Source organism: Idiotropiscis lumnitzeri, chromosome 4, assembly GCF_059441095.1.
Source record: "Idiotropiscis lumnitzeri isolate Australia: NSW breed Sydney's pygmy pipehorse chromosome 4, RoL_Ilum_1.0, whole genome shotgun sequence".
NCBI lineage: Eukaryota > Metazoa > Chordata > Actinopteri > Syngnathiformes > Syngnathidae > Idiotropiscis > Idiotropiscis lumnitzeri.
This window is the reverse complement of record NC_142394.1, coordinates 12773457-12799680: the sequence shown is the minus strand read 5'-3', so window position 1 is coordinate 12799680 and position 26224 is coordinate 12773457. Positions and strand designations below refer to the sequence as shown.

Genomic DNA, 26224 nt, shown 5'->3' with positions numbered 1-26224 from the left:
CCACCTAATTCAACCGATTCACTTCATTCCACTTTTAACGTATTCCACTTATTCATGTGATGGGGGCTTCCATTTTTCACGACATTCACTTATTCAGATTATTCACTATTTCACATTTTTCACCCCAAATTCACCCCATTCATTTCGATTGGGACATTCAACATTTCACATTTAAATGCTTCCAGTTTGAAATTCAAGACATTCAGGTCATTCATTTCGCATTCCTTTAACTCCTTTCACACTATTCACGTGATTCACTATACCCATACATTCCCATTTCCCATTTTCACCCCCAAAAAAGCCACTTCAATAACCCCCTTCTTCGACACGCTCTAGCTTCTCTATTCTTCATCCGATTTTCACCGTTCCAACTTTGTTCTATTCCAAAAATTCACGCCATTCAGGCTTGTATTCTTCACAACTTCACCTATTACCCATATTTCACAATTTCACTTTATTCACCCCCAAAAAACCCATTCATTTCCAATGGGAGATTCAACAATTCACTATTAAATGCTTCCAAATTCAAATTTAACACATTCAGGTCATTCATTTCACATTCCTGCAACTCCTTTCACATAATTCATGTGATTCACTATACCCATACATTCCCATTTCCCATTTTCACCCCCAAAAAAGCCACTTCAATAACCCCCTTCTTCAACACGCTCTAGCTTCTCTATTCTTCATCCGATTTTCACCGTTGCAACTTCAATCATTCCCAAAAATTCACCCCATGAGAGTTTCCACTTGGCCCCCCCGGTCCCCCCCCCCCTTTAAAAACAGCCCCGCCCCCTTCTTCGACGCGCTCCAGCTTCCCCATTCTTCATCCGATTTTCACTGTTCCAACTTCAATCATTCCCAAAAATTCACCCCATGCTGGTTTCCATTTAGCCCCCCCGGTTTCCCCCCCCTCTAAAAACCGCCCCGCCCCCTTCTTTGACACGCTCCAGCTTCCCCATTTTTCAACATCATTCACTATAATTCAACATCCTTCCACCTTCCATCATTCACTATCATTCCACATTTTATTTCAATTCTATTCTCTACGATTCAAACTAATTCAATTACATTCTCTATGATTCAAAAATCATTCAATATCATTCCACATCCTTCCACCCAGATGGCTTCGACTCCGGAGCCTTCACACGCAATTTCTCCAGGAATTGCATTCTCTAGTTATTAATATTATTAAACTTATTCCGCCCGTTTTTTTGACGCTTAACTACTTCCACCTAATTCAACCGATTCACTTCATTCCACTTTTAACGTGTTCCACTTATTCATGTGATGGGGGCTTCCATTTTTCACGTCATTCACTTATTCAGATTATTCACTATTTCACATTTTTCACCCCAAATTCACCCCATTCATTTCGATTGGGACATTCAACATTTCACATTTAAATGCTTCCAGTTTGAAATTCAAGACATTCAGGTCATTCATTTCGCATTCCTTTAACTCCTTTCACACTATTCATGTGATTCACTATACCCATACATTCCCATTTCCCATTTTCACCCCCAAAAAAGCCACTTCAATAACCCCCTTCTTCGACACGCTCTAGCTTCTCTATTCTTCATCCGATTTTCACCGTTCCAACTTTGTTCTATTCCAAAAATTCACGCCATTCAGGCTTGTATTCTTCACAACTTCACCTATTACCCATATTTCACAATTTCACTTTATTCACCCCCAAAAAACCCATTCATTTCCAATGGGAGATTCAACAATTCACTATTAAATGCTTCCAAATTCAAATTTAACACATTCAGGTCATTCATTTCACATTCCTGCAACTCCTTTCACATAATTCATGTGATTCACTATACCCATACATTCCCATTTCCCATTTTCACCCCCAAAACAGCCACTTCAATAACCCCCTTCTTCAACACGCTCTAGCTTCTCTATTCTTCATCCGATTTTCACCGTTCCAACTTCAATCATTCCCAAAAATTAACCCCATGAGAGTTTCCACTTAGCCCCCCCGGTTGCCCCCCCCTTTAAAAACAGCCCCGCCCCCTTCTTCGACGCGCGCCAGCTTCCCCATTCTTCATCCGATTTTCACCGTTCCAACTTCAATCATTCCCAAAAATTCACCCCATGAGAGTTTCCACTTGGCCCCCCCGGTCCCCCCCCCCTTTAAAAACAGCCCCGCCCCCTTCTTCGACGCACTCCAGCTTCCCCATTGTTCATCCGATTTTCACCGTTCCAACTTCAATCATTCCCAAAAATTCACCCCATGAGAGTTTCCACTTAGCCCCCCCAGTTCCCCCCCCCTTTAAAAAACGCCCCGCCCCTTTCTTTGACACGCTCCAGCTTCCACATTTTTCATCCGATTTTCACCATTCCAACTTCAATCATTCCCAAAAATTCACGCCATGCAGGTTTCCACTTAGCCCCCCCGGTTGCCCCCCCCTTTAAAAACAGCCCCGCCCCCTTCTTCGACGCGCGCCAGCTTCCCCATTCTTCATCCGATTTTCACCGTTGCAACTTCAATCATTCCCAAAAATTCACCCCATGAGAGTTTCCACTTGGCCCCCCCGGTCCCCCCCCCCCTTTAAAAACAGCCCCGCCCCCTTCTTCGACGCGCTCCAGCTTCCCCATTCTTCATCCGATTTTCACTGTTCCAACTTCAATCATTCCCAAAAATTCACCCCATGCAGGTTTCCATTTAGCCCCCCCGGTTTCCCCCCCCTTTAAAAACCGCCCCGCCCCCTTCTTTGACACGCTCCAGCTTCCCCATTTTTCAACATCATTCACTATAATTCAACATCCTTCCACCTTCCATCATTCACTATCATTCCACATTTTATTTCAATTCTATTCTCTACGATTCAAACTAATTCAATTACATTCTCTATGATTCAAAAATCATTCAATATCATTCCACATCCTTCCACCCAGATGGCTTCGACTCCGGAGCCTTCACACGCAATTTCTCCAGGAATTGCATTCTCTAGTTTTAGGTAAAATAACTTCTCTTTACCATAAAGATATTTGTCTGAACATGGGAAGCCTAAAAGGCACCTGCCCTTGATCAGAAGCAGCGATGTTAAGGAGAGAATACAGACTGTTTTACATTTCGAAATAAATGAATACAATTTGATGGAAGAAATATAATTTCAGATTAAGATTAGGCCATCCTGATCACCACTGGTTAATTGTTGATTGCAGTGGAGAAATTAATTGATTGTATTATTGTTTTCAATTGTTTATTAGGTGACTTCTGTTTATAAGAAGATCAGAGAGTAGGATGCGTTTTACGTTCCCTCAACTTCATATAGTGTGTGACGCTTTATGGTGACGCGGATCTCCTTCATCATACAAAGAAAGAAAAGCACTTTTCCAGGTGGGGGAGGTTTCTTTTTTCCCCGCAACAAGCCAGCCACCATTCCGCAGTGGTTAAGGTTGTAATGTCGACTTTTTCCACTAGAGATCGCCGCTCGCCCAGTCAAGATCGTGTCTCCGCAGTGCTGGTTGCCTACGAGGTGTGCGTTTGATTGTTGCAGGGCGCAATGGCGGACGTAGCAGGGTAGTTGCGTACATCACCGAGGACAATAACATCTCGGCCGCGTTAATTCCGCGTCGCCGTCCCGTGCACGGCTCGATTTCCAGTTTGCGGTTTTTTTAGTGGTACATTTAGCGGCCGCCATCGGCTATTTCCCCCTCCCTCGTTCGTCTTTTCGCACTTTCGAGTTCGCATCGGAGCGAGGAAGTTAACAGCGTTCGTTCATGCTGGCCCGATAGTGGCAGCTAGTTTGCGGGCAAAACATGGGGGAGTCTCTTGAATTGATCGGGAAGCGTCTGCTCTTGCTCCTCGGCGATGGTGGGGCTGCCAACGGATCCGAGTCGGAGCAGACCCCGCGAGCCCGGGACTGGCTGCGGGGGACTGTGCGGGCTGTGAGCGTCATCGGCCTCGCCGCCCCGGAGGCTAGCGGAGAAGAGGCGACAACAACAACTCCTGCTGCGGGACTGACGGTTGGTGTTTACATACGACGTGATGTCGTACGTTGACCAAATAACAACCAGCTAGAGTTGAATATTTCATTATTGTTGTTTTTTTTCCTCACCCGACTGGCGGTTGTGTTAACGTGGTTCCATTTGTTGACACACACAGTACTAGCTTTGCCATTTACAAACTACCAGCTTGCTAACGTCACAGTCAACCGGCTGAGCTAAACTCGAGACCGAGGATTCTCTGGCCTTCGCATTGATCGCTTTTGACCGCATTTATGCATGTCAACCACCTTCGAGAATATAACTCAATCTCTACATCACATACAAAAACATCATAACACGGATTAATTTTTGGCCAAAGAAAGACCATTAGATCGTTTTTACTCCTCTTCTGCGTTGACAAGTAGTATTAGCTTATTGCTTGCTAACTGTCCTCGTCCATTGAGCGGCCTCAAAATTTGCAAAACATTTAACGTTACAAAGCAATTTAGGTCGGAAATGTTTATAAACGAGGACACTGTTTGAACGTTGTTATGTTTGCCACAAATATGGCCATTCTAAGCTGTGTAGGGCTGCTAACGACAGACGTTGAGGTGGATGAAGGTGGGTGACCTACATAAATGAAACCAATTAGATACTTGGAGAAAACATAACTCTTGACAATGCTTTTTGAAATCTATAGGAAGTGCCTTCACTGTTTTATATTATTGTAAATGCTCCGATTTTGCTTCATCCATCAAACATATACATCCACATGGAGTTACAAAAGTGGCACCCCATTCAGTACATAATTAACTGTTATACGGATTTCTTATTTACCTGATTTTGTGCAAAAACAAGACTCCCAAGAATGTGTATTAGGCTAACTTGAGTTAATTAATAATGGTACATGATGATAATCGGTATGTTATTATTTTCAGTAGTAAAAATTACATTCCTAATTTTGCAGTCTTAAGGAATGGTATGAACCATGTATGGTGTTAGATATATACACAGCATTGTTAAGTACCTAAATTGTAAAAGAAAAAATATGTGTGAATAATACTGAGAGTGAAGCATATATGATGTGTAAAATTCCCAACTTTGGTGCACTCCAATAGCCACAGAACGTAAACATTGCAACTTTCAAGTATACTGCATTGAAATGGATGATCATTCTTTTTATTTACAAAGTGACATCAGTCATGAGTTTGAAGTCACACATCATTGACATTGATGTTAATGCTATATCGACGAACTTGTAGTTATATCAATGTGGGTAGTTTTCTGTAAATATTAAACACTCCTCAATTTTCCAGTGTACATTTTTCTTATTATTAGCAATATTAGTTGGAGTAAAACAACAACAACAAAATGATACTACTTTCCTATGCTGTGCACCCATTTTTGATGATTATGGTTTTTATCACTAGTGATTTATTTTTTAGCATGGATACAAATACAGCACTAAGTAAATGCCAGTTTTTTTTTTGTCATCTCTGATGGAGTTATTTTGAAAGTACAAAACATACAGCTGATATCAGGCTGAACTGTGTCCATATTTATTCAATTTAGGGGTGGGCGATATGACAACAATATCACATTTTTTTTTCAAACAAAACCACTATCGCAATTTTATTATGATTCTTGTTTTACATAGTTTTTTAGATTCATTTGCACATTTTGACAATTTTCAACATATCTAAAATGTTTATAAAACCCTAAAAAACATTTTAAAGCCAACTCAGTTTTCTGAACAGGTTTTAATTTAAATCAAATGTGCAGTGAACGTAAACATAAAAGCGATCAATATCACCACAAAAATACTGCTAATAGAGCGGGTCTAGCACATTTAACAGTCTTCAAAGCACTAATTTTCTTCCCTCTGCTTTAATTAGAATTATTTCTTTGGGCAAAGTAATAAGTCACTTCCCACTTGCTAGTTTTTTGTTAGTTTTCTTTTTTTTTTTTTCCTTCTTCATATGGAGTGCCCTTATTAAATGACCGTTACCGTGAGTTGTGTTGGCTTTGTGCTGGCAACTGCCTCTGGCTGCCATGTGTCTGATCTCCGTTTGGCTTTTCTGTCACTGTTGTGTTTTGGGTGCTCTCTTGGCAAGTGATTACGTGAACAGGTTTGCCGTGTTGCCATCCGACGTCTGAAGCAAACCTCTGCAAACTATGCAAATAACTATGGTTTGCGTCTTGTCCTCCACTCAAAAGCCAAACCAAATACACACTGTGGATGTGGAGTTTCTTTTCGGGACCACCTCTGTTCTGTGGTGACTTCCCGCCATGGCTACCTGCCACACAAACAAACGGAAGAGGGAACGTCACTTAGGCTGCACTGTGCGTGCAGTGATTAGTTGGTCAGGTACGGGTCAGTGGCTCTGAGCTCCATAGAGCTAAACTTTATAGAATCGGCCCAATAGATGATCTAACGATCTTTTGGCTTTATGAGCTCGTCGAACATGTTTAAACCATTAACGATCTGTTATCGTCGTATTGCCCACCACTAATTCAATTTAATATTTTTTTTCACAAATGTAATATATCGGTCAGTTCCCACGTGGACATGCTATTTTATTTATTTATTTATTTGTTTAACAAATTACTGACCAATCTGAAGTTTTGAGAATAGCTTTCTCCCTTTGAAAATGCAGTATGAGGTTTTAGCCTCACACAAACGACATATCCAATTGGTTTGTTGCAACAGTTCAAGGGCCTTTGTAGTCCATTTTTTTTTGTTAAGAACCATTACTCCATAATAAAGACGTGAGACAAGTCTTTGATCATAACAGAGCCACTAGGTACTGGTTTGAAATAAACGTGGATAAGAGAACCAACAATTTAAAGATTCAACGTCAAGGGTATTGAATGAAGCCAATATGGAATCAAAAGCAAACCCTCTGAATGCTTGATTTTTCTGTTTCAGTTGTACATTGGGATACTCTGTTCACTGCAGCGTTTTAATCATAGTAGGGCTGAACAATATATAAAATTCAAATTGACATTAGCAACATCGCAATTTAGTAGAGTTCAGTTATCAAATCACAAAGGCTGTAAATAGGGTTAGGCGATTTTATTTTTCAAATATATATGTATTGGTTTCTGTAAGTGTGCGTGCAAGCGTCCGTGTACACTTGTATGTGTCTTATATTTCGTATCTAGATAAATTCAGCGCTTAAATGCATTTGTTTACATAACAATTTTCCATGAACATGAAAAATTCGATGAAGCCACATGTTTTTGAAACATTGTTGTAGTTTAATTTATGACTTATTGACATATGTTGGCGCCTCACCAGTTTAGAGGAGCGTTGTGAAGTTGTCTGTGAACACCTGAAAGACTGCAAGTCAGTGTTCACTAAGTGAGCGACAGTTGAGGCAGACAAACTGTCTTTCATATAAATTCATGGCTTTTATTTTTAGCGTTAGCCTAGTCTATGAAACCAATCAATTTGTGTATAATACATCTGATATTGTTAATTATAATACAAATCCATACAATAATAAAAAATGTCTCACAATAAAATCTCAGTTTTTTTTTCACGAATTCGATTTATGACCACTCTAAATTTTCCTTACGTATGGTCGTGAAGCATGGATGGTTGTTTGTTTTTCTGTGCCCTGTGATTGGCTGGCAACCAGTTCATATGGTTGCATTAGGCTTCAGCACGCCCGCGAACCTTGTGAGAAGAAGCAGCGTGGATAATAAGATGAATGGATTATTTTTTTATTCATATTTCAAGAAAACAAGTACAAAATTAGTCATCCTGATGGCTTTAAATTTCGTCACAACTACACCCATTCTCATACCTTGCCCGCTGTTTTCAGAATAAAGTCGGACAACAAAACTGGAATTTAACGGAGCACAAGTCTGTTTTCCCACTCACTAATCACTGTGGTATGTAGACTTGTGACTTAATGTTTGGGTGTATCCTGACGTCACAACCGAGCTCCGTGACCGGTTGACTTCATGCTCCCTTGGACGCCCTACTTCAGGATTCCCTCGACAACTATTGCGATGATGACTTAAAATCTTGTATTTATTTACATGAAACTACTATGCAATTCATCCGCAACCAAAAAATTGAATTAAAAAAAACAACCCCCCCCCCCAAAAAAAAAAACGATATATTGCTCAGGCCTAATTTTTATGGAAGTTGGAACACGGCATAGTCTGTCACTAACAGTAGTAAAGTCATTAATAGAGTAAATATCTTCATGAAATACACTTTAAAAGCAAATGTATAAAACAATTCAATAACTATAAGTTCAGCGATAACTGAATGTTTTTTCTTCAGCCTCGTGGCAACCAATTCGTACTAAATCTATTGCCTTTCATAACCCTCTAACCTTGCTGAGGCTTTGGAGCTTTTCAATGAAAACTGAAAACACGCTAATATATAACCATCATGCTATTAATTTTTCCAAATGAATGCACCTCTTTTGCAGAAAGTACATATACACTGAAACTAGGTTGAGCATTGACTTGGTTTGTGAGTAACTGAATTGTTTTCTCTGCAGGTGTTTGTGGAGTTTGAGAATGCGTCTCAGCGGTGTTCGTGGGTGCAGGTGTATGATGATGCCGTTAAGGCTTTGTTGGTGGAGGATTCAATCGTTTGGGCCAATCGAAGTGCTGCTGCTGCTGCTGCTGCGTCTTCTGGGTCAACCACACCGTGGCCTGCTCTGGTTAGTGTCAAGCTGTGTCACACTCCCAAGTTTAATACACTGTTTTAGACCAAATATGGAAGCAAAACAATGCATGGTACACATGCAGCACAATATTTACTCCAAACAGTTTAGCATCTGCACCAACTTTTTTTCTTTTCTTTTTTAACCGTTGGACCACAAATTACATGTGTAAAAGCAAGCAAACTCACGACAGTAAAAGCTGTCACTGTTGTTGCTGTTAATTCTTGTCGGGTAGCACCAATACCGTCTTTTGTCATCCTCTACATTTGAGTACTCGACTTGAAAATGCCAGTTCGTCTTTTTATGAAATGTTGTTATTGAAATTAATATTGCTTATGAATGCATTTCTTGTGTATGCCAGAAGTTCAGCTGCAATGAAAGTTTTTAGGTTAACTAAATCGGCATTACTGACATTTAACTTAACAACTGCACGTTTTTCTAACAGGCTTGCTACGTATTTCACTTAAATGTCACATGTGAAAAGGCCGTTTAGATGTCTCAGTCTGAACACTAGAGGATAATGAGCAATTGGCGGGCATATAGAGAGAGATGAAGACGTTCATATAGTTTGTGGTTCTACAAATATGATGCCGCGTTACCATTGTCTTTTTAACTTCACCGCCACATCACTGCGGCTTCTTGACGGAAGTGCGACTGGCTTGGGCCAGGGCCGAGCAGTGAGGGGCGGATTGGTATTGGCGCAGCTCAAGTTTATGTATCTTTTGGCTTTGTACATTTTTTCAAGACTTCATAAAATGTACTCTGTCGATTTGTGTTGTTGTCTAGTTGTGCTATGTCTGTTTTTTAACCACTTGCAGGTTACTCTGTCAAGTGTAAGGTTAAATTCAATTGTATTAATTTCTCTTTATTTTTCCGCAGGCTTTCCACTCAATAGTCGACAGAGTGGGTTTAGGATCTGTGCTTCCTGTGCAGTATTTTGGAAATAACAATCTTGAGTTCCTTCCTGATAAAAAGTCTATCCACAGATTTGAGGTGTGTATAAGTTGGTTTTATTTATATTTACCGTTCCGCAATTTTCAATGATGACGGTATGTACCATAATAAACTTATTAACAACAAGGATTAAACATAACATATATATGAACTAAATGGACATGTGAATTACTCTTGTATTTGTGGATATTATATACATGAAGAGCATTACAGCATTGAGCACTGTGTTTTGTGTTCTTATGCAGGTTGAAAAAGACATAAGACATCCACTGCTGTTGGAGCAGCCTTCTGTGCAGACTGCCATTTCCAGCTGGCGAAGTGATTTTGAACTGCAAGAGATTCTCCGGAAGGGTACGAACTACCACATTGTGTCTTCGCCCTTCTATGACTGATGGAATAAAACATTGAAGGCGTGGTTTCAATGATCTACTAAGAGTGTGAACCCTATCTTTTCCTTGCGCAGGTTCATACACTATTCAAGGACGAAGGGTGTGTGTGTACCAGCCAGAGCTTGAGGAATGCTGGGCTCTGGGACTTGTCTCACAACATGACCTGATCTCTCACATAATGGAGATAATGTTGGATAAGGTGATGATTTTAGTTGACAACTGACTTGAAAATAAGTAAGAGAGTGGGAAAATTATGCTTCCATTAACACTGCACATTTTTGGTCTAGAATAAAGAAAAGCAGCTGGTGGACCCCCGTGTTATACATGTCATGCTGGGGGACGAAGAGGTAAGGCTTTTTAAGTCAATGCATGCATTTTTCTCTATTTATATAGGGCCGTAGTCTCTCATTCGTGTGTAAGTTGTGTTTTTACGTGCCAGGCATGCAGACTTTTTGTCTATGTGTGTTTTCCCATCCGCTCTGGCTACACTGAAGGAGAAGATGACTTTATTATGTATAAAATAAAAACACTAGGCGGCACAGTGGACGACTGGTAAGCATATTTGCCTCACAGTTCAGATATGCAGGGTTCAATTCCGGACCATGGCATTCCTACGTAGAGATTAGATGTTCTCCCTCGTCCCTGCGTAGGTTTTCTCCAGGTACTCCGGTTAGCCCCCACATTCCAAAAACATTGATGATGTGTTGATTAAACACTCTAAATTGTCCCTCAGTGCAATTGTGAGTGCAGTTGGTTGTTTGTCTTAGTGTGCCCTGCAATTGGCTGGCAACCAGTTCAGGGGTGGACCCTCCCTCGCTGGTTGGGAACCTCTGATCTACAGTAGATTATTAAAATCCTGAGAAATATTTAAGTCATAAGCACTGGGCAGGGGTGATTGATCTGACTGGAGAGCTGAACCTTCATCAATATTTGTCTATGTTGGTGTATGCCACCGTTGGCATACGGCATAAGACTTCCATACTTTTTTTTTTTTTTGTGGCTTTAAATGAAACATGGTTTGTGTTTGGATTTTTATTGACAAGCTTCATTTTGCCAGTATCCTCTGGTCGCATTTGAAAATGAAATTGCCAAACAAGTCACAGTGGGCCAATGAAACCAATCCGAGTGTGCGCTCATACATAGGCATTTGCCTAGTTCAGTGGGAGGCTGGAATGACGAAATCTTTTACCAAAAGTCGGCACATGAGAAGAGTAAAGCGCAAGAGTAACGCTAACAAGAGCAACTATTGCCAAGGTGTAGCAATGTCAAAAGAACACACAATTCCCAGCCGTTTCTAAAGGCTGCACTGCTGCTTGATGAAGACGACAGCTCAAGCTCATCTGAGAATTTGCGTCGTGATGCAACTGACCCTGACAGTGACAACAAAAGAGAGCCTGAGAATATGTGTACGAAGGAGTTGGGGCCGTTGCTTTCTAACACTGAAGAAATAAGGGCTTTGGTGGGTTTAGTAGTGCACGCGAGGGCAAAGAGGAAGATAGTCATCAATGACTTTCCTGGGAGGTTGCTGAGTTACTATCAGTCTTCGTAAATTTTTTTTGGGGAAAAAAAAACCCTTTATCGGTTTTTACCATTATGGTATCTGGCCAGCCAAGATGGCCCAATTTTCACTAACAAGCTCAGTTTATATACTTTTTGATCAGCAAACTGAATTGAGTTATCGTTTTCTTTTTTAGCCATTAATTTAGGAGAAATTAGGAAATAAGTGACGACTTAAAAAACGCAGACTTTTAAAGAGGAATATGGCCGCACCCCGCTCCTCCGCTCTCTCCAAGGGACTCCAAGTACAAGAGTCACTGAGTCAATTTTGTTGTGCCAACGCCTTTTATTTTAACGGCCTGAAGCTAGTTGTTGCTATTAGCCGTGCCTTTATCCTACTGTTAGCTGGGGAAGGTAGGGGGGTGATTAAGATCCATGAATGCCTGCTGGCTGCCGCCATCTGCCCCCTGAGAGTTGAAACGACTTAAGCGCAGCTAAACATCTGAAATTTAACCAGCCAGGGTTTGTGTGCGTATTCACGCGCTTGTCCTGTGTAAGTGGAGAATCGCTCTGCACTGTATTATGGATTTTGTGGAGGTCACATTGGATGTCAGTAAATCCAAACTATTGTGCAGAAAGCTTTTGTACTTTCACAGGTTGAAGTGGACAAGAGTAATAATATGCATTTGCATTTGGTGGCAATCAGTTGCTGTTTTAGGCAACAGAACTGATAAAGCAAGCAATATTACAACGCTTGCTTACCTGCTGTGACGTAGACGTTGAAACCGTCAAAAAATAAGCCAAGCTCCAAAAGGGGGCGTGCCAATTTGCCATAAATCTCATCCCAAAAAAACGCTTAAACCACTACAGTCTTTTTAGGGGCATTTTAATACTGATGTCAATTTTACATGCAAACCTATTATATAAGTGCCAATGATACGATCATACAAGTGTCCCTTTCAGGTAAAGATATATTTGAAATCCATCTGTGCGACCGGTTTCTTGTGGATGGGAGAATCTGCACCGCTAGAAAATATGCACACCTGTGCACCTTTTTCTTACACACATGGAAAGAATATGGCCCCTAGTTAGTTGTCAACATTGGTCAGAATTGCTAAGTAGTTAAATGTTTTTATAATTGGCTGATAATGATGGGTCGCTTTGATTTACATCCAGAGTAAAATGATGTGATTAGTAAAAATCATGAAAATGTCCACAGCTGTGCACACAGTTTCAATATTTGGTGTTGCCAGATTTATTTTTGTTACATTTTACCTTTGGATACATTCTACCTTTTTACATTCCTTAGGACACATTTTGTTGCTTGCATTAAAGTAACTTCCAGTCTTTGTTTTTTAGCTTGGTAAGAATGGCCGGCGAAAGATGGACAGTGAAACATTGAAGGGTGATAACAGTCGCAGACGCAGAACTGCCACAGAAGAGGAAGACATGAACTTGAAGCGTTTTAAAGGAGCAGTAGAATTGGGAGCCGACGAGCAGAGATGTGATGATTCAAACAAAAACTTGACGGAAGGGACTGACGTTTGGAGAGGAGACTCAGGTGAAAGAGTCAGCAGCACAACCAAAAATGGCTGCACCTCCGAGGGAAGCTTTCTTCAGGGCAAAGTGTCACCCCCCGCCAATTCCCCCGTCCAGATCGATCAGTCAAACGCCAACCCAGCGCGTTATTACGCCCATATGAAAGAAAATGGTCGGATGCTCGCCACACAAGGGGCAGCGGACTCAACCACCTCAGTTTCTCACACCCCTACCCCTCCTCCCCTCAAACCAGCACCCTCTCCCTTCTCCGCCACGTCTTTCCCCTCTTTAGGCCAGATGCCAAGCCTGGTTCCTGGAGCCCCAGTCCACAAGCCTTTACCATCCCAACAACCAGCCAGAGAAGATGCCTCCAAATCCTTTTCCAAGACTGCCGCTCTTGTTTCCCCTGGGCCTGTCACCATTTCTTGGTCTTCACCTGACAGCAGCCCGAATGTGGCGATATCTGCCTCTGGAGGCTTTACTCCCAAGGCTCCCACTTGGGGCACCCAGACGGAGGTAAGACATTCAGAAGTCTTTGTACCTTCTCCATTGTCTGTCTAAACATTTTTGATGTGTCCAGGAAAGACACATGAATGTCTTGTAGTGCCTGTGTTCAAGAGGAGCTGCAGCACTCACACACACACACACACCCCCACACACACACACACATTAGAACCCGTATCAATTAACATAGTATGCTGCTGGGACTGTTGAGCTATGTTATTTCTTTTCTCATGAGGGGACATCTGTAGTGTCATTGTGATAGTTGTCACTGCCCCAGGGGCATGCTTACTAGGTATGTTAGAATTGTTAGAATGATTTTTATTTCATTTTTTTTTCAAATTTTATTTTAGAACCTTGTTTTCCTTACCACTAATGAGTGAGACTATACAACGTATTTTTACTACACTGGATGCAATCTCACTCATAATCAAATAATCCTCATCATTGCTGTCTACCTTCTGTATCTACAATTGCTATTTCTATGTTGCAGGCATCTAAGACTGCATTGGGTTATCGGCTTCCCTCAGCTGTGCCAGCTGCTCCTGTTTTTGGAGAGGTTACCTCACAGACCAATGGAGCTGCAACTGCTTCTGCAACCTCCAAGGACACTTCTAGACCCTTTGGATTTGGCTTTGGGAGAGAAAAGAGCGAGACTCAATCCAAGCAAGACCAAAACTTGTTTTTCCAGTGCATGACAAAAAATCCTGACTCTAACCCAGGCTTACCTGGTGCTCAAAGCCAGTCCAAGGACACTAATTACTTTGCTGCTGTGTCAGAAGCCCTTAATAAGGAACCCCCAAGCCTTTTCAAGTCTGCTACAGAAGGGATGAAAAAGCCAGAGCAGACCAAAACACTTGACATCCATCCAACAGGAAATGGTGTGCTGAGCAACTCTTCACAAGCCTTTCCAGGCATGGGTGGCTCTTCTGCTGTTCGGGGCTCTGGCATTGGGGGTACTGCAGCAGCATCGGGACTACAAAACCTTTTAAAGAGTTGTAATAATGGTACGTTGACGGGGGCTGTGGTGATGCCGTCTAATTTTAATACTTCAGAGAGCCACCAGAACCTGTTTTTGCAGGGCTCTAAAGAGCCAGCCAATCCATTTTTGGCCTATGGGGACAAAAACATACACACGTCATTTGTTGGACTCTCCAAAGTTGAGTGCACCTCAGACAACAAGTCCAATCTTTTCACGATGGCAGAGCCACCTAAGGGCATTCTATCCTCCCCTTTCACAGCACTATCATCTGCTACTTCACCCAGTTCTTCAATCTCTCCAGCACCAACCACGACACAAAGGGTGCAGAATGAAAGCACTCTGATAAAAGAGGAGAAGGCAGTTGGGGAGATGCCATCATCCACTTCTGGCAGCTCTGTTTTTGGTACAGCTGGCACTGCAAAAGCAGTAAGCTCGGTTTTTGGAACAACTGGCCCCGCTCGAATGGATCAGTTGCCTGTGTCTTTCGACCATAATGCGAGTCAGAAGTTTGTCTTGGAGGAAAGAGCGCAATCAACCAAGCGTGATTCCGACCTAAGCAGTAACAGCGACCTGTCAGACCTGAGTGAGAATGAGGAGGGTCCAGACAAAGGCCAAGCCCATGGAGGAGAAGCACAGTCTGGGAAGGACGGAGCCATGCTGCAAAAAGCTAAAATCCAAGGCGCTGCTAAAAGCCGTCCACGAAATAAGCCTTTCAAAGGTATTCTTAGTTTTGGAAATTCTGAAGCACAAAAGTTGATAGAAATAAATTTAACATTACTTTGTATTTTCCAGTGGGCCAGTCTGTATTGAAAGACCAAAGTAAAGTACGCCGTCTGAAGCAGTCTGGTGAGTCTTTCCTCCAGGATGGCTCGTGCATCAACGTGGCCCCTCACTTGCACAAGTGCCGCGAGTGTCGCCTGGAGCGCTACCGTAAATCTCGCATCGCGGATGATGATAGTGAGGATGATGACGATCCAAATGTGGCTTGTCGTTTTTTCCACTTTCGAAGGTATACCCTCATAGCAAGTATTGGCTTTGCTCACTTCTTGATGATTCCACAACAAGACAGTTAATTTGCGACAATTCTTCTTTTGACTGTGACCAGGTTGGCTTTCACTCGTAAGGGTATGTTACGTGTTGAAGGTTTCCTAAGCCCCCAACAGAGCGACTCAATGGCAATGGGTTTGTGGCTACCTGCACCCGCTGTACAAGAAGGACTTGACCTTGATACCTCCAAGTATATCCTGGCCAATGTGGGTGACCAGTTCTGTCAACTGGTCATGTCTGAGAAGGAGGCCATGATGATGGTGGAACCTCACCGTATGTACTAAAAGAGCTCATATTTATTTTTAAGAAATACACGATTTGTCCGTATTTTTTGATGAGCATTTGCTATGTATTCCACTTTCGGATAAGTCGAAATTGTTCTGGAGAGCACGTATTGTGTCCTGAGTACGTTTGTATTTTGCCTGTGAGCGAGCAAGCGAGTGTCTATCATGACCTGTAACTACCGTGGCTTGTGACACGAATTTTGGACCCAACAAATCAATGTGCCAATTACCTTTATCACGCAAGGAAGATGCATAATAATTTTGCAGAACAAAACCGCTTTCCCATGCTAAACCGCCAAGCGTTAAATGTGTTGAAAAAAAAAAATACTTTACATTTAACAGGCTTGCACTGTGTTACGGCAGAGGGTAATCATCGATGAACAGCAAATTAATAAATATCTAGAGGGAAAAATATAAAAACACTGCTACACACAGAATAGGCTGAAAACCGGAAATTAATTTATAAGTAATGCCATATGTTCCAGTATAGTAGCCTATAAAAATGTTTTAAATTTGTCCAATGGATTGCTCGAGTTTTGATTTTTGCGTTTGCGATTTGGACAATTCATCAATTCTACTCAATTTAGCATTGCTCAAGTACGATACAACCTTACATTTCTTGTATACTGTATCATTCTTTTAATACAACTCTCGCTGTTACTGTAGAACATTGTGGCATGGCATATTGAACAAATCAAAACTAAAACAAAAAAAAGTAAGCTATCAATAATTTGTCACTCAAAACTATTCAAAGACCATCTAATAAAAATGTAAATAAAATATCAGTGTTGTTGGGAGTCTTCCTAGTGGTATGTGTTTGTTTAGACTGAGATGCAAATGTTTCTGAAAACCCATCCAAAATGCTCCTGAGAGGCGATGTTAGGGGTTGGCATCTGCATACAAGTATTCAAATTACTGAAATGTTAATGGACTGTCCTGCAGTAACGTAACTTGTCTTGCTTCTTCAACAGAGAAAGTAGCATGGAAACGTGCCGTGCGAGGGGTGAGGGAAATGTGTGACGTGTGTGAGACCACTTTGTTCAACATCCACTGGGTGTGTCGCAAGTGTGGCTTTGGCGTGTGTCTGGACTGCTATCGGCTTCGCAGGAACAGACCAAGAGATGGTAAGTCTTCATAAAAAGTGGCTTTCATTTAGAAATTTGTGGTCAATTTCGGTTCTCTATTGTACATGGTATGTACAATGTCCATCCAACCTAAATACTTGGATCATTTGATTGTTGTGAGTTATCAATATATGGTGTATATTTTAGATTCAGAGGATGGTCCAGTGGATGATGTATTCTCTTGGTTGAAGTGTGCTAAGGGTCAACCTCACGAACCAGAGAACCTCATGCCGACACAGATTATCCCTGGGACAGGTAATTTGTATTTCTACATTGCGGTTTAATTTTGTAAATTTGCTGTCATGAGGTTTGATTGTTAATAATTATTGTTTCTCTTAGCTCTTTACAACATAGGTGACATGGTGCACTTAGCAAGAGGCAAGTGGGGTATTAAAGCCAACTGCCCCTGTGCCAGTCGACATACGAAATCCCTCGTCCGCCATAGTGCCCCCAATGGGATTACACAGGTGCATCATAATGTCATGATTGTCGCATTGGGTTTTGAATGCAGTCTTACGTTTGGTTTGCTTGTCTCAACAGACAACGACAAACAGTGGTGGCATCCCTGGAGCTGCCACCTCTGCTTCAAAGTCAGAAAGCGAAACATCAACTATCAAAACGGAAATTACACAAACAACAGTATCGTCCAGTGGCGGGACAGGGGAAAGTGTGGGCAGTACTAGCAACTCCACGAGTGGTACATCATCCCTCTCTAACCTTGCACAGTCCTCCACTAAGGAGTCGCGCCCATCAGGAGAGGGCAACAGCTCTGCTCTGCACTGGCTTGCAGATTTGGCCACACAAAAATCCAAGGATGACTCAAAAGGTGAGGCAAAAGACAATAAATGTGTATTTCCATTTTAAAATGTTACATCACTGTCTTCTTACAATTCAGAATCTGGTTCACTTCGCGCCATTATGAATCGGGAAAGTCGACCTCCTTTTGGCCTGGACTCACTCAGTACCCTGTCAAGGCCTTCGGCATCCAGCCCCAAGCTCTTTAACAGCCTTTTACTGGGCTCCAGCGTGACGCAGTCCAAACCTGAAGGTTCCAGTCTCCGGGACCTGCTCAACTCTGGACCTGGCAAGCTTTCCCAAGGACATGGAGAGAATGTAGTACCATTCCCATCCGTCTTTACCTCTGGAGGCGTATGTGTAAACTCTTTATGTTTATGTGTGTACGTGCATGCATGTAGCAGAAGTCTTAGAGCTTGCTAGCCACCTACTGGTTCAATTACAAGCCTGAAAATTTACAGTACTTTGAAATTGTTAAGGGTTAAACTACTAAATCACATTACTTGTAAAAAAAAAAAAAAAAAAATTATTCAAGTATGCTCAATAAGTCCATAGTTTATGAACTATATATTGTCTACTCAGAGTGACAAGCTGAAGAGCAGCCTTCCCAACTTCTTGGACCACATCATTGCCTCAGTTGTGGAGACGAAAAAAGCAGAAGGCCGCCGTACCGGAACCTCTGAGGGAAGTGAGCTCGGTGTGTTGGGGGCCCGCAAAGATGGCATAATGGGTCTCAGTGTTTTGGAGCCTCATACCTCGCACTCCTGGCTCTGTGATGGGCGACTTCTTTGTCTCCAAGATCCCAGCAACAGCAACAACTGGAAGATCTTTAGAGAGTGCTGGAAGCAGGGACAAGTAAGAACCATGATTCATATTCCTTATGGTGCTTTATTATCCTTTAGTATGCAACAAGGAACAATTTTCATTAAAAAAAATAGCTCAATACTTTTGGGGCGTTCTTATATTTGCAATTCCTTTTCTTTGTTGCCTAGCCTGTCTTGGTGTCAAGTATACACAAACGTCTTAAGTCTGAGTTGTGGCGTCCTGAGGCCTTTAGTGAGGAGTTTGGAGACCAAGATGTAGACTTGGTTAACTGCAGGAATTGTGCCATCATTTCTGATGTGAAAGTGCGAGACTTTTGGGACGGCTTCCAGATTATCTCCAGTGAGTACCCCAATTCCTGTTTGGAAATTGTGCATTTTTTTATTGCTCCATTCAACGTTGATATATTTTATTAACAACAGAGCGACTGAAAGACGCTGAAGGTAACCCAATGGTATTGAAATTAAAGGACTGGCCTCCAGGAGAAGACTTCAGGGATATGATGCCTACACGGTGAGTGAAAAGAGACAAACCCCAAGAGGGGAAAATTTCTGAGTCTGCAACTATTAAGATTTGATTTCATTACATTTTAAACAGATTTGCATCTAGATTTAGGAATACGTTCATTTTTGTCTTTTTTCTTTTGTGCGTGTGTCACAGGTTTGACGATTTAATGGATAATCTTCCCTTGCCCGAGTACACTAAAAGGGACGGCCGGCTAAACCTTGCTGCCCGTCTGCCTAACTTTTTTGTACGACCAGATCTTGGACCCAAGATGTACAACGCTTATGGTGGGAGGACGTGTCCAAGTTTTATCCATTTTTTAGTTAATTATATTTTTGTTATTATCTCTGATCTTCTCACTTTTGCATGGTGGTTGTTTTTTTTTCCCTCAGGCCTGATCTCGACAGAAGACAGGAAGGTGGGCACCACCAACCTTCATCTTGATGTGTCGGATGCTGTCAATGTCATGGTTTATGTTGGAATACCTCAAGGAGAAGGAGACATGGAGAAAGGTCAGTGGACTAGCACACTCAAAACACCTTTTTTGTTTGGATATTTTAAAAAGAGGCGCCCTCTTCATGCTATTCTCTATTTTACATCATAATTTTTCTTATAATTGTTTCTACACTTCTCGCCGTAAGATATGCTACGTGATATGTGCACTTGTTAAATTTTAATCAGTCAGCGGCGTGGCTGGGCTCCCCTGAACTTTAATTCTTCATATTGCCACGATGTCGATGCTTCTATGCTTCCATCTGTGTGGAAGCTGTGTGAGGCGGGACAATTTCTATTAGACGACCGCGTTTACTTAATTATTTGGTTCTTTCTGTGGATCAATCAATGTCTTTATAATGGACAAGATGCGCATATTTACAATAATTTGACAGCTAACCCCGAACAGTTAACAGAATTCAATGTGAAACCATCCACAATAAATATTTCTACAAATGATATAACACTGGAAAAAAAAGGTCAGACGCACGCGGAAATTAGTTTGATTTGTCCTATAAAATTAAACATTGCAACAGCTAGTTACTACTCGCATGATTTTCTTTTTGACAGTAACAAAAGAGTCATCAAAAATTCTGTGATATCTGATGAATTAATGGCATGCCCCCCCATAAAGTGGGGCCAGAGCACCATATTGGCTAGTGTTTTGTTTCTTTTGCAATAAAACTTGTTTTGTGTAATTTCTCCAACATAAAACTATTAAATGATCATTGTCTAGGAGTGGTGACTCCATAATTTTTTGCAGAACTCACAGATCCAATTTCAGGGGCCTCTGAACGCATACATGATTTCCCACAGAAATCTTTGTCCAGTCTTCTAATTAGACTTATTTTTTCATTTCAGTGTTTAAATAGATTGCTTGAGATTGCTAATAATAATTAGGGCCATCTCAATCCAGTTGGGGTGAGTTATATAGCTTCGTTGGTGGGAGGCAACAACAAATAATGCTAAGGTTGACTCACAGCCAAAGCATCCATTATTCCTTGACAAGCCTTGTTCATTGCCACGCTTGCTCATCAATGGCTTCCGCGGCACCCGTAAAAGACAATTCAATGGGTATCTGTCCTTTTCATTACGGCAACATTTCTCATTCACAGAAGCAGATGTCAATGGACGCAAAGGTGTGTAGACTTTCAGTTGTATCACTTGAGTAGCATGCATTTCTTCCTGACTAACTCCCACTCGTGACTATTCCACTCTTCACTCTGCAATAGGGCTGGGCAATAATGGCCTTGAAATTAATGCATTTCCCTCCTTCTCTGACTAAAAAAAGCCAATGATAATTTCTTTTTATGAGATACCTCTGGGATTTGCTTTCTAGAATATTCATTTCCTAGCAGGTGTTTTTTTTTTAACCCCTATTTCCTTTTCTCGAAACGTGTATGTAAACATGAATTACCACTATTTGTCATTTTAAAAAGAGCTGTCAAAAAGCATGTCATATGTATTTGATCGAAGACAATGATCACACATTTATATACAAGCGGTATACGTACTTGTGACTTGGAAGCAAATACCTCGGGTCAAACATTTACAACATTTTGAGAAATTGCTTTTGGAACAAATATATGTGAAACATCTCTTTAGAAATAGTTGACAGGAGTTTGAGAAGTTGCTAACTTGGCAACACTGACATTTAGCTTCATTGTGTTCATAATCATGTTGTTCGTGGAAGCAGTGTATGTCAGTTAGGCGCTTTGAAGTAGAGAAACTGCTAAAAAATGTTTTTAAAAAAAATCATGAAGAATAAAGTAATTGATTTGATTAATCGCCTAGCCCTAACTTGCAAAGATTTATTCGATGATGGGTGTATATAATAATCTCCATTCTGCATTTATATGAACATAATCTTAATTCCCCAAAATAATAATTCTCATTTAAAACTCTCCCTGTGGTTGTCACATTCTTCTGTATCAGTAGTAGAACCTCCTCTACCCTATCAACCCCCCCCACCCACCTGCAACAATTTTGCTTACACTTATCTGCAGCTGCAGTTTGTCCAGTTTCTGTAAACTTGATGGTGTTATCACTGTGGGGGAAAAAAAAAACTTTGAATGAAGGCCATCTAGACTTGGCCTCCATCTCCTCCTCTGGCAAACGGCCCCTCTCTCATTCCAGTCTTTAGCTGACATGCTGACAAACTCTGCTTGGCCCTTTCCTGTTTTGCATTGGCACAAGACATTTTACATGATACATTCACAAGAAAGCAAATGCGCACTTATTATTTGGATCACTGAGTCAATCAAATGTATAATCAAACGATTATCCTTCATAGTGCATATATATTTACGGACCGCATATCGGATGTCTTCACACTTGCACTGTTTGGTCCTCTTTCAAGGGACCAGGTGTTGTTTTCCCACACTTGTCTGTGAATGTTGTCTTTGGTATAGCCATGCCGCTGTCATATTGTGGGCCAGGGCATGCAAAGCACACACATTTGCGGGTGACTGCACTCATTCGTTGTTCAAAAACTTTCAAGCATAGCGCAACGAAATCAGCGTTGAATGAGCTGCTCTTGACACTTAAAATTATTTTGCAGCTCTAATAACAGCACAAATATCGAGAGTATGAACGTAGCATGTAGGAATTCCATGTGCTCCTCCGTTTCCGGGTTTGTGCGCTGCGCTTCGCCCTCATCGTTTCTGTCCGATGGGAGCACTGAGCGAACACGTACAATATGGCTTATGTACATGCCAACAATTCTCGCATCTTTATGGGTATTTACTGAGAAGTTTAAAATTAAGTTGGAATCAAGTTGATTATGATGAATTAACCGGTACATGATGAAGCGATGATTACACAGAGATTCTTTTTCCTTAAAGCTTGCTCGGCCGGTTTGAAGAAAATACTTCTCAACATCTCCATCATAGTATCAGCGGCATTGTAGAATGTAATTGATGTCCGTAGAGTACAGTACAATACAATACAACTTTATTTATAGAACGCATTTCACAACAGCTGGAACTGTAACAAAGCACTTTCCATATGGAATTAGAACACACATTAAAACACAACTACGTATACAATAGATACCAGAAGTACACCTTAAAGGGGCTCAACCTTTTACTTGCCGAAGCTTATGTTTTATGAAAGTGAGCGGCAAATAGGAAATGGATCAGTTCGATTACATCAGGACAATATGCGTCTACAAAACAAGACAGAACAGAACAGCGATAAAAAACACTGCTAATGTCATTATGTTGGTGTTTGTTTGGACCCCCAGAGGTCATGACCACTATTGAGGAGGGAGATGTGGATGAAATGACAAAGAGGAGGGTGTACAATGGAAATGAGAAACCCGGTGCTCTCTGGCACATCTATGCGGCCAAGGACGCAGAGAAGATCAGAGAACTCCTCCGCAAGGTTAGCAGCAAGTGGATACTTTCCCCAATGCCCCTCCCTGGTTAAATCAGTTGCAGCATTGGCACCTTGCCAAGCTTTTCAGTTGACACCTGAGTGTTTTTCTGTCAAGGTTGGAGAGGAGCAGGGTCAGGAGAACCCTCTGGACCACGACCCCATTCATGACCAGAGCTGGTACTTGGATCAGGTTCTCCGCCGCCGACTCTTTGAAGAATATGGTGTGCAGGGCTGGGCCATTGTGCAGTTCTTGGGCGATGCTGTTTTCATCCCTGCTGGAGCGCCACACCAGGTAAAGACACACCCCGATGCATCCCTGTTTGTCAGTTTACCTTCCAAGGAATGTAACATTGTTTGTTCTTTTGCTCTCAGGTGCACAATTTGTACAGTTGTATCAAGGTGGCTGAGGACTTTGTGTCTCCAGAGCATGTGAGGCACTGTTTCAGATTGACACAGGAGTTCCGACATCTTTCCACCACTCATACAAACCATGAAGACAAGCTACAGGTAGGTGTGCCAAATGCAGGCCCTTTTTTCATACTTTCATAGGAACATTTGGATCGGGTGTTTGTGCCCGACATTCTTAAGTGTTTGCAGCAAGAACATGCAAATAAATGAACAACCTGATTTACTAACAGTATACACCTAAGACTGCACCTTTGAAATTAGCAAAATAGCTCTCATCAGGTATTATAATTAATAATTAATTTTCCCTTTATTAGTCCCACAATGGGGAAATTCGAGATTCGAACCCAGGCCTCCTGGGGAGACTGGGTCCTGAACGCGGCGCCTTAGACCACTCGGCCATCCTTATGTTTGTGTCAATGACTATGCAAGATGTGGCGTTTACACGCCTGTTCATACAAGTCCTCTTTAGGTACTCCATGCTCAGTCTAAAAACAACAGATAACTAAATTGAATTCAACTACTATATTTTCACTGTATAAAATTTGAGTAAAAACTAAACATCAGTAATTTCAACCAAGCTGGCCAGAATATGGAGTAAAAATAAAGGTATAACAATTAATGAATGATGCAAATAATAAGTTAACATTTCAGTCTAGTGCAAAGGAATGTAGAAAATAATAAAGAGGAAATTAGTTGAAGACGTGAACATGAGAATTATTGGGATCAAATTAATTATTTGAATGTACCCGACACGTAATGGTGGCTACATTTTGGCCAACCGCTTTCACAATATTTACCCAAATTATGAATTAGGTCATGGGTAAGTATTGTTTTAAAGTCAATGTATACATATTTTAACACTGGCAATGCCGCACACCTTTCTGGATAACTCAATTCAGTGGGGAAGTGGGACGTCTCAATGTCCGTGCCTGGTAGGGGTGGACGATGTGGCCAAGAAGTCCTCCACTTCACGCTTAACCAAAACATGTTCGGAATTGCGAGGCTTCACCATCGTTGCAATTCATTTTATAAAGTGTATTTATTTGGCGTGGGGGCGAGGGAATCTCGCTGGCTACCGGCAACGTATATTTAGCGCATGTGATGGTCTGCGCCCTGAGTTACTGAATGACGTCGTCACTAGACAAGACCCATTTCTTTTGTGCAGAAAGACAGTGGGTGTGGCTTGCCAGACACTGCACTCCTCCCCAAAAGTATCTGCCCTCTACAGGGGAAACGCGGGCATTGCATAGACAAGATGAAACGATTGAATGATTTAGATTTTTTTTTAGTTGGACAAGTTAGGCAGGGCTGATTAAAAACGCCTGGATGCACAAACGTCCCAACTTCATTGGAATTGGGTTTGGAAGTAATAACTACTTCCCCTTGGAAAACAATGACAGAGCATAATTGCGATCTAACATGAGAGTGTTTGCAGCGCATTATTCTCTCCTAGTGGTGTATTGTGATCAGACTAACAAACCAACATGAATAAAAATAAAAGATTTTATTTGTCTGCATGGTGTATATGATAGTGATGTTTACAGACAGGTCACTAATGATCTTGAGCATTTCTGTAGTAGTTAAAATAGTAACTTTTTATTTATGCCATCTGTTTATCTTTGAATCGCTTGCATAACTTTTTTTTTTTCCCAATAGGTGAAAAACATCATTTATCACGCGGTGAAGGATGCTGTTGGCACACTGAAGTCCCATGACCCAAAACTCGCCCGCCCGTAGTCACTGACCTGTATGCCGTGATGACTAGCCTCCCAAGATCAATTCACTCCACCACATAAGATCTCTACATGCACATATACATTATATATACACAGTATGCTACACACACCTACACTCAGACACACACCCACACAAACACACACACTCTCATACTGCAGAGTAAGGCATCAAGTGTAGTTTTCCAGAAACAGTTAACATTTGGAGTCCAACATGAAATTTGGGAGAAGGGTTCAAGCTGGGTGTGTGCTTGTCGGCGCGCCAATGAAGGAAGTCCTTTATTGCTGTCACACAGTACGCGCAAACTTGTCTATTTTCTTTTTTTAATTTGTTTTGATTAACGCTGTATTTAAGGTCAATGTGTTTGTTTTGTCGTTTCCATTGTATATGTACGATGTGCAAGTAAGGGAGGTAAAAGCTGACGTGCCTTCAAAGCAGATGTTCAGCGACCATATAAAGAAACTGATATGTGCGTTCCAGACTCATGTTTCTATTTTAATGACGTCAGTGTATTTCAATAGATGCCAGGTTAACCTGATTTGTAGATTTTTGTTGTTGTTGTTCTTGCAGTTTTCAAACTGGGTGCTTCTACACTCAGTGGCTGAAAATGTATTTGTGAAGCAGCCAGTGAAAGAAGCAGACCAAAGTTTTGTATTTTTAGTTTTCACTTTAAGGAGTCTTTTCTTTTGTACACCTCTTTATCATTGCACAAGTAATGATTAGGGGGATTTCATAGAAGAGGCTTTTTTTGGTTACTTTGTTTCACAGGCTGAATAACTGCAGATTTCCAACAACATTGTTCTAAAATCACATTTGCAGCTGAACAGAACTACTGGCCATTAACATTGTATCAATATATTGATCTTAGCAGTCTGTTTGATTTTTCACAATAAAATTAAGAAAAATGGCAGTGTGTGTGTGTGTTTTTGTAATGGTACTGTCATTGGCCAATTGCTTCTTTTGGTGATCATCAATAAAATGTTTGTGGAATATCAAACTCAAGTTGATATTTGGGGCAGTTACTAATTTGAATGGTATTTTTATTCAAATGTTTTGGAATTAAAGTTAAAATTGTAATTTATCATCAAACATTTGGTGTTCAGATTCCAATTTATATTTGTGTAATTATCAGTAGGTC

General features: G+C 41.3%; 1 protein-coding gene across 2 annotated transcripts; it reads left to right on the top strand.

Moving 5' to 3' along the window:
• The first annotated feature begins 3404 nt into the window (after positions 1-3404).
• On the top strand, positions 3405-25996 carry kdm3b (lysine (K)-specific demethylase 3B). Of its 2 annotated transcripts, XM_088293501.1 has the most exons (25): positions 3406-3984; positions 8469-8633; positions 9516-9629; positions 9836-9941; positions 10054-10178; positions 10267-10326; positions 12836-13531; positions 14010-15216; positions 15291-15507; positions 15604-15818; positions 16801-16953; positions 17101-17208; positions 17293-17420; positions 17494-17779; positions 17849-18102; positions 18331-18603; positions 18741-18912; positions 18993-19083; positions 19231-19361; positions 19467-19586; positions 20682-20705; positions 22811-22950; positions 23060-23236; positions 23317-23451; positions 25009-25996. In XM_088293501.1, the coding sequence occupies exons 1-25, from the start codon at positions 3778-3780 to the stop codon at positions 25087-25089; spliced, it is 5385 nt and encodes a 1794-aa protein (XP_088149627.1). In that variant the 5' UTR covers positions 3406-3777; the 3' UTR covers positions 25090-25996. The 2 variants fall into 2 exon arrangements, with proteins under 2 accessions (XP_088149628.1, XP_088149627.1); XM_088293502.1 differs by lacking the exon at positions 20682-20705 and having other exon boundaries at positions 3405-3984.
• The last annotated feature ends 228 nt before the right edge of the window (positions 25997-26224 follow it).